Source organism: Arachis duranensis, chromosome 6 (assembly GCF_000817695.3).
Source record: "Arachis duranensis cultivar V14167 chromosome 6, aradu.V14167.gnm2.J7QH, whole genome shotgun sequence".
Lineage (NCBI taxonomy): Eukaryota > Viridiplantae > Streptophyta > Magnoliopsida > Fabales > Fabaceae > Arachis > Arachis duranensis.
Genome location: NC_029777.3, coordinates 107,987,885 through 107,997,424, shown reverse-complemented (window position 1 = coordinate 107,997,424; position 9,540 = coordinate 107,987,885). Strand labels below are relative to the sequence as shown.

Here is a 9,540-nt window from a genome sequence, read left to right as displayed (position 1 = left end):
AAAAAAACCCTGGCAAAGCAAGTGTAATGTCAAAAATGTCCTGCTTAGAATGGCAAAAAGGCCGTGGCGAAAATAGAATGGCGTAGGAAGGCTTCGGCTTGGAGAGTTGTGTTGGATAATGGGCATTCACACTTCCACTCTGATGCTGTGTGAAAGTGAAAGGAATTAAAAATTGAAGCCCTAAGCACTTGGTGACGCAGCACTGCCGCCGGCAGTCACGTCAACAACCATAGCCACATCAACCCCGCAGCCCTGTCGCGTGTGGAAGTCCGGCACCGTGGCAGGAGCGTGAGGTCGTCTCATCTGTTGGAGCGCGCTCTCACTGTGTTCACCGTGCCTCTGTCACCGCCACCGTGTCCCCGTCACCGTCTCTTGTGTTCCGGCTTCCCTCCCCTACGTGAGGTAGGTCTTCTCATTTTTCCCATTTTGTAATTATTTTTTAATTGTGTATTCTAGAAAGAGTATTGCTGTTTTCAGTTTTGGGATTATTGGTTCTGAAATTTTTGATTTCATATTCTAGTTACTATTGGTAATGGTGTCTTCTTTACAATGTTCATCACGTTTGTGATGTTATATTCTACGTTATTATATTCTGTGACTAAGAATCAATTAGTTTGGTTGATTACGTAATGTTGAAGATGATTTCTGTTAGCTAGTTTTTGGATTTTTTTTGTTGTTGTGAGTTGGAGTCATTTGGTTTGCTTAATCTCATTGCGAGGTGAGTCTGTGATTGCCGTTCATCTCTCGTCATATCTCCGGTAGGCTGATGCTTCTTCAGTGGCATCTGTTTTTGTATTTATTTTTTAAGATTCTCCGGTTATAGTAGTCTTAGATCCCTGAAACTTGATGTTGAACATTTTTCTCTGTTAGATACTTTGATGGTTGAGAATTATGACAAGCTAGAATTATCAACAATCCGAAATTGAGGTAAAGGTTGTAGATTTTGTTTCTATGCCCAATTTGCTGACCTTGCCCAACGGCTTCAAAGATGTATGAAGTCATTGCAGTATTTCTTAGTTTGAAGATGCATCAATGGTGTGGTGCTTCTTGTGTGAGTCAGAAATTAAAAGTGTAGAACTTATTTCACGTGGAATGTTAAAGTCTTACATAGCTAAGGTACCTAAGTCATGTGAGAAACAACAAAAGCAAGTAATTAGCGAAGTATAATAATAAGCTTATTAATTTTGTGAACTATTGTTAAGAGAAAAAAGGGGAACAGAGGTTGGTTCTAAGAAGCACCCTCTCCTTGTCATCACAACTGTAATGTCCCTGGAATTTTGGTTTGGCAATGAAACTTAAGTAGCAGGCAAATAATAAACCAATCAAATAAAAGTCATGAAACTTTAGGGATACTATTTGTGTGTTTTTATTTTTCCCCTGTTTAAAATTAAAGTAAGTCTTGTCTTCCAAGTTAATAATGTATTAATACCTGTTAGAATTTCATTGACTTTTAAATGACAAAATTGAGAAAAAATATTTTTGACCAACTCAAAATAAAATTCACAAAACTTGGAAGTTTAATTTGGCACTTGTATATAACAACATTGTATTAGAAATAGAATTTGCAACATTTATTCATAGTTGGCCTAGCTTAACTTACAATTTGAGGCTGAATTGAATATGAAGATTAAGAATCTAATTCAAATGCCTCCTGAATATGTACAATAACGGCTAGTTCAGGAACCAACAAGATTGAGGTAAATATGTAATGTAGTTGACCAAACAAAGCTCTAAGACCTACATATTCATGTCTTTCATTGTGTATAAATCTTAATGGAATGGGAAACTGATCAGTAGACACTAGACAATGACTAATGAAATCTTTAACAGAAAGGCTAAGCCTGTGCACTAATTAAGGGCCTCAAAATAAGGTCAACCTTCTTGATGGCTTCTTAAATTTGTTCAATCCATGTTTTGTGTTGGTATATATAGCCTTGACCTCATCTCTTATTATGTTATTGAGAGTGACACATGCTTTTCTATAATGCACCAAAGTTGGCTTCATTTCTTCAAATTCCCATTTTATCATCCGACTTCCATACAAGGCTAAAAATAGTTCTGAATGATTGGAGTTTTGTTGTTTCATTCAAAATTCTTTAATGGCAGCACACAAATTATGATGGCATCATAAGAGAGATTTGGGTAAAATGCTTGCTATTCCATGCTACATTGAAACCATGTTTATGGGGTTGGTACCAATTTTTTCCAGTGTTAAATGTCAATTATGAAGAGTTAGTTATTATTGCCATTGAGCAATTTAATTTCTTGGTGTATATATCATTAACTACTCATTATTGGATTCTTTTGTAAAATATTATAAGGAATGGTTTTTTTATAATGTCTCTTAATTAATAATAAGATGAACAACTGACTTGACACAACTCAGAAGAAGAGAATGAGTCTATTGCAGAAACCTTAGAACTTAAAATATATATAGTTGACGTAAAGAGCCACAGGAAATTATGTCATTCAATAATTATTTTAGTTATTTAATCTTGTTAGGCAAGAGAAGAATGAATCAAGATTATTAGAACATTTGACATAACTATACTCCCTAACCCAAAAAACTAATTGCGTGAGAGATCAATATTCATAGAATGAAACTCCCAACAGATAATGATTTCTAACCAAGTTTTATTTATTTATTTAATTTTTTTAGTTGGCAATAGGTGGCATTGACTTCCCTGTGACAACAAAACATGCACTTAAGTACATGCAAGTTGCAAAGATTATTACACAACTACATGACAAAATTACAAATCCAAGCAGCAGAGATTTTCTTTAACCATAAATTAAGAATTTACCTAATACGTAGGTGGTTTTTTACAGTAGGTTTGACCCTACAACCAATCACACTCTTAACAGGGAAAATATCTAGTATTTGATTAATAGGGTTCATATCAACTTTGCTTATGGTTTAATAGAATGGATGGAGAAGAATTATGCAACTAATCATAAGAAATATTATATTTTCTTAAATTACAGACAGTATATCATACAATATTATTTTATCATATACTGCCTAAGAAGGGTGTAAAACAAACTTTATTATCCATAATTTGATGCTTCACTCCTTCATCCTACTAAACATTGTTCTGTTCATAAGCTCCTACAATTGCATACTAAACTAGATAATAACTCCTCCAAAATAAGGTCAACCTTCTTGATGGCTTCTTAAATTTGTTCAATCCATGTTTTGTGTTGGTATATATAGCCTTGACCTCATCTGTTATTATGTTATTGAGAGTGACACATGCTTTTCTATAATGCACCAAAGTTGGCTTCAATTCTTCAAATTCCCATTTTATCATCCGACTTGCATACAAGGTATAAACCTTGTAAATAGAACTTTATAACTTTGACCCACTTGCTGTTTGCAAGTTTGAAACATGTCATTATATCCACGTTATGTGTAGCTTAGTCAGTAATTGCTGATCCAAAAATCGAAGTTATGGAAAATGTTGCTGATTGTGGAAATTTGTGTTGATTTTCTGATGCATTCATGTACTGAACGAAGGACTTTTACTATTGCAAATGAAGCGAAAGTAACTCTAACTTTTACTTTTTTGTTGAATTAAGTAAAATAGATATAATTTTCCGTTAGTCTGGATTGATGGTGTTTATATATTTTTTTCTTTGTGTTTGATCAGTTACTGAATTTAATAGTGTTGGATAGCTATTCGGTATATCAACATTCTGACATTCTGCTTGCTCGATTTGCGACAGTATTGCTGTGTGGTTTTGCGAGGTACAGAGTCCCGGGGGAAGTTTCGGCAGCAGAGACAGAGCCAATTTTTTTTAATGTCTTCTTGTAGCAGAATGGTCCATGAATTGGATGCAGAGGATGAAGAGAATTTTAACGTCTCCGAGGATAGCGAGAATTGTGATGCAACGGTATGAGTGGCTTTGGTGTATAATTTTGTAGGTTGTATAGTAATTGTAATTTAGGATTGTTAGTGGTAACCTTAACTAGTCAGGTTGTCTATGTGCAGGAGACGCTGGTGGATACAGGGATGGAGGCAGAGGCAGAGGAGTTGGAGATAGAATCACCGGATGAACGACATGGTGAGCAAAATGGCAGGGCTAAACATGTAATGCTAAGTCGTGCACAGATATTAGAGATGGAGTTCGCTAACTCGGATGAGGCGTGTCGTTTCTATGAGCAATACAGTCGAGCAAAGGGTTTTGCCATGCGACAAGGGAAGAAAATGAAGAATAGGAAGGGTGAAATTGTTCGCTACACGTACCTGTGCAATAGAGAAGGATTTAGACATAGAAAATGGCTTCAGATGCAAGATCGAAAGAGGGAGCACAAGGTTGTAACCCGCTGCGGGTGTCAGGCTGAGATGAGGATAAAGCGGAAAGCCGATAGCACCAGTTGGTATGTGTGTCGTTTTGTGGATGAGCATAACCACGACCTTCTTCCAGCAAAGTTTGTGTCATACCTACCAGCTTACAGGAAAATATCAGATGTTGATGTAGCCCACATCGAAAGTTTGAGGCAAGTTGGGATCTCAATTCCAAAAATTTATGAGTCTATTGCTGCCCAGGCGGGGGGGTTTAACCTAGTTTCATTCACGAAGAGAGATATGTATAATGTGGTTAGGCGGCAACGTGCAATGCACTGCGGCGATGTGAATGCCGCATTACGGTATTTCAATTCTTGTGCAAGGGCAGATGAGAACATGTATTGGCAATACCAGGTTGGGGATGAGCAACAAATGTGTGATCTGTTTTGGAGTAACGGCTGTAGTCAACATGATTACAAAATATTTGGTGATGTTTTGGCATTTGATGCGACGTATGGGCGGAACAAGTACAATCTGCCGGTGATTGTGTTTTCCGGGGTGAACCACCACAACCAAACATGTGTCTTCGGCGTAGCCATGGTGTCTTCTGAAACACAAGCGGCATATGTGTGGGTGTTGGGAAGGTTTTTGGAGTGCATGGGAGGGAAGGCTCCTAAGGCAGTTATTACTGATGGGGATAGAGCAATGCGGCTTGCCATTCAGGAAGTGTTTCCAGAGGCTCATCACAGGCTTTGTGCATGGCACCTACTAAAAAATGCAACTGTGAATGTGTGTAAGCCTCGCTTCACAACTCTGCTTAGAAATTGCATGCTAGCTGATGTTGAGGTTGAGGAGTTTGAGAGGCAATGGGATGCAATGATGGATGAATGTGGGGTGTGGGAAGTAGAGTGGGTAAAGGATTTATATGCTAAGAAGATGTCATGGGCAACGGCGTACATACGTGGATGCTTTTATGCTGGGCTGAGGACAACATCTCGGTGTGAGTCACTGCATGCAAAAATGGGGAGGTTTGTGGAAAAGCGATACGGAATCTTGGAGTTTGTGACGAACTTCCAACGGTGTGTTGATTTCCTAAGGAATAATGAGGAGGAGCTTGACTTTAGGTCGTTGTATGGGAGGCCCGTGCTCCAAACTCAGTTTCCAGAGCTAGAGAAGTCTGGTGCATTGAACTACACAAAGGAAATATTTGTGCGTTTTAGAGATGCCCTGAAGAGAAGCGTGCGGATTACTATTGTAGAGTGCAACAAATTGGAAGATCGGACGGTTTATGTGACACAGAAGTATCGTAGGCCACAATTTCGGTGGACTGTTGCCCACCATTTTCGAGAGGATTCCTTTTTTTGTAGTTGCATGAGATTTGAGTCGTTCGGACTACCTTGTGTGCACATACTTGCGGTGTTGGTACAGTTGGACATAGATTGTCTTCCAAAAAGCATAGTGTTGAAACGCTGGTCAAAGACTGCAAAAGTTGAGCTGGAGGGGTCTTCCCTCATGAACGAAGAGGGGGATGCGAATGCAGTATACAAGGTGCGAGTGGGTGCTTTCCTGCAGCATTGTAAACGGCTGGCAAGAGTTGCGTGTATGCGAGAGAATGATTTCAAGAGTTCTTTGGAGAAGATAGTTGAAGAGACCATTTTCTTGGAAATGAAGAATGGTGTTGGGACTGCCGGCAGGTGTAGCGTTGGTGGTGCAGAAGAAGGAGTGCGCGATCCCGTGACGGTTCGGAGTAAGGGAACCGGGCGTGGACAAGAGCCTTTTGGGTGTCGGGGAAGAAAGCGGCGCAAGTGCAGCACCTGTGGTGTAGTTGGTCATCGCCGAACTCGTTGCCCGAGCGGTCCAGCAAGTCAGCCAACATGTAGCCAAGACCCGACAGAAGATATTGTACCCCATAGTGAATCACAGAGCCATGCCCCGGTACGTACATTGACTAACCTTTCTAGTAGGAAAAGTTTGTGTTCATGATGTGCTATATGGATGTCAAATATTTTTCTTGGCAAACTAGCTGAATATACTAAGTAGTTTTGTAGTGAATGACTAAATAACCTTCTCGGACTCACTGCGTGGCATACACAAATCTGCAGTATGAGTATTGGTTCAAAATGGCAGATCCCTCTTTGTTAATGGATTGATTGGTGGGTCCGTTAATTAAGTAGATGATAAAGATCCACTTCATATGCATGCACTAACATTGACATAAAGTGGGGAATTTGATCCTAATTTCGTTGTGGTTCGTAGGTGGGCGGTGATGAAGACCAAAGCCAAAGAGGTAGCAAGACCGTGCGTGTGATTGCAAGCCCGTTGATCGATAACTAAAGTGCAGCAGGTGGAGTTCATGTTGTTGGGAAGTAAACTGTAGTAGAATGTTTGTCTACTAATTGGCTAATTTCTCTTGTAAATTGATCCATATGTCTGTGATTGCGGTAAGTTATGTTCTTGAATAGGATAGAATAGCTAAGGGAGAACTTTTCTATGTATTCATTTTTACTATGATGTTCTTAATATTCAGCAAAACTTATGACCAGAACTTGTTTGTTTGGCAAAACAGTTGCCCTAAAAAGTTATGTTCTGGATTATGATAGAATAGGTAATGGAGAACTTTTCTATGTATTCATTTTTACTAGGATGTTATTAGCATTCAGCAGAAGTTATGAGTAGAACTTGTTTGTTTTGCAAAACAGCTACCATCAAAATCGTGCAATATAAAATTGGCAGGTTGATTATGAGTTACGTCCTTATTTTTAGCTTCTTGATGCATTATATTGTTGCAGGATATGTGTAGTTTACCACTAGAGAGTTGATGGCTGAAAGAATACTGAAAGCCTGAAACGTTGTTACTAAATTAAAGCTCCTACTGCCTTCAGGTAAATAAAGGAAGAGTTGACTTCATTAACTTTTTATTCAGTTAGAATAAATTTCCGTTTCTAACCAGGAAACATTAACCCATAATGCAGAAAACTCATAAAAAACATGTAAAAGCTCAGGGGGGAAAGAATACTGAAAGCATGAAACGTTGTTAGTAAATTAAAGCTCGTAATGGCTTTAGCATGAAACGTTGTAACTAAATTAAAGCTCCTAATGACTTTAGGTAAATAAAGGAAGAGTTGACATCACTAACTTTTTATTCAGTTAGAATAAATTTCCGTTTCTAACAAGGGAACATTAACCCATCATGCAAAAAAATCATAAAAAAGTTATGTAAAAGTTGATATCCAGCAAACATATCACTAGTTAAATAAAACATGTCAAAAGATAGACAATCAATTAGGCAATGTTGTTGACAATAGCACAATTGGAGATGTCAGGTCACAAAAAAACCATATATATAGAAGTAGGAGTTTGCGCCAACAAGAGTCTGGTTGTCATAAGACTAGTCGGTAATTACATGTAGTGTCACATGAAATGTTGATAACTGTTCAACAACTGGGATGAATTACATGGGTTCCCTAACATAGGCAACTAAAATTAGGCCACCCACTAGTTACATGTGTGGCCATGTTTTAGTTGCAACAAAAAAACCTTAGTTTTATAGACCAACCTAAACTGCACTACACCAAATGCAAGCTGGCCATGCTGACATTGTACAAAATATTTACCAAAATGCAACAGTAACTTGTTCCAACATTATACATAGTGACAAGTCACCGAATCAAAAAAATGGAGCATCTATAGCGGTCCGAATGCAGCAAGCTACATGTTTTACATGCTGCCCTTGCTCACCGAATCCTTGTCATTGCAGGATGTGATAACTCGCCAAACAACCTCAGCCTTGCAGTCGATGAACCCACGGCACTGGTTGACATCCGAGTGAACAATGTTTAAGGCAGCCCTCATGCGCACGTGCTCGCTGTTCCCCTGAAACAATTGCAACCAAAGAATGGGTTACTAATACAAAAGCAAGGTTTGCATGTTGCCTTAACTCTCTTTGCAATTATGTTAACATGGAAGTTGGCTACCCGCATAAACTAACAAAAGAAATAAGGTCAGGAGGAGGTTGGTTCACGGACCATGTGGCGGAATAATTTAGTAGAGAAGCCGCCATTGTGTTGTAGCCAGTATAAACACCATATTGCAGATTCCGCGCTACATAAAGTTTTGAAATAATTTAATAGTTGATGAAATTGTTAACACCAGGAAAAATTAAAAAAATTCATTTTTTTGAGGCAGTGTGTATGAGTAACCTGTCCCGATCTTTTGGTAGACCCTGTGGGTAGATGAAGTGTCCCCAATTGGAGGGGTCAGGGTTTGTGTGGCGGAAATTAATGAGGTTCCTGCTGTGGACGAACATTTTCCCCAAAGCATGACACTACATAAAATAGGAAGAAACAAGTCAACCCATGAATGGCGTTCGGAAGGAATGAAAACTGACGTTACCGAATAGAATAGTAAATGAAGTATAGCTCACGATCTTATTCATGTTGGACTCCCTTCGCACAATGCTCTCCGAAGACCGGTTCACATCTAGGGCATATAATTTCGATGCCTTAACGTCCAGCAGCATAACATACCAGGCGTCTCCGGCTTCCCAAATTGGCACAAACACCTGACCCGGACAAGCAATGAAGGCAAGATAGCACTTCAGCCTCAGTGAGTATATACGCAGAAAGCCTTTTTCTAAAAAAAATGGATGACAACCTTATTTTATTAAACAACAAGCTTACATGTTCCAGGTTTTCGGTTTGTGGCATCCAACGTCCCTCGTAACTGTTCTGCAATTGTGAGATGGGAGCATCGGCAAGCACAGCAGTAGCAAAGTCATACGGAAAGTACCAAATCCTTGCTGCCTTGTTTCTCATGGCCTTTAGTGATGCTATCATGGCAGATGTATTGATGAGCTGTAACCATGTAAGGAAAAACAGCATTTACGACCACATTAATTTTTGGATCTAGAAAGTGTGTGTCGTGTTATTACGTTAGCTGTGCATGTGTTTCGACAAGTGTGCAAGAAGTAGATGTACTCACATCTGGGTGGGGTGTGTATGGGGGGGCCAAAGAGATGAATACCCCCCTAACGATCTGAAACCCGCCGAGCTCGAACAGGACCTCCCTGCAGATGAAGTTGAAAATATCCGAATCGTTTGTGTTAGTATCATGTATAAGTAGAAACAATTGAATTCTCGAAAAAATGCAACACCCGAAACTAACGAAAGAGATTCTAGTGACATAAGCATGCAGTGATGTTTAGCTTGTAAACATAGAAAAACATTGGAGAGAATCCAAACCCAATCCGTAA

At 39.1% G+C, this 9,540-nt stretch overlaps 1 protein-coding gene across 1 annotated transcript; it reads left to right on the top strand.

Moving 5' to 3' along the window:
- Nucleotides 1-4,013: 4,013 nt before the first annotated feature.
- Nucleotides 4,014-6,623, top strand: LOC107495770 (protein FAR1-RELATED SEQUENCE 5-like). Its single transcript, XM_016116928.3, has 2 exons — nucleotides 4,014-6,224; nucleotides 6,546-6,623. The coding sequence occupies exons 1-2, from the start codon at nucleotides 4,014-4,016 to the stop codon at nucleotides 6,621-6,623; spliced, it is 2,289 nt and encodes a 762-aa protein (XP_015972414.3).
- Nucleotides 6,624-9,540: the final 2,917 nt, after the last annotated feature.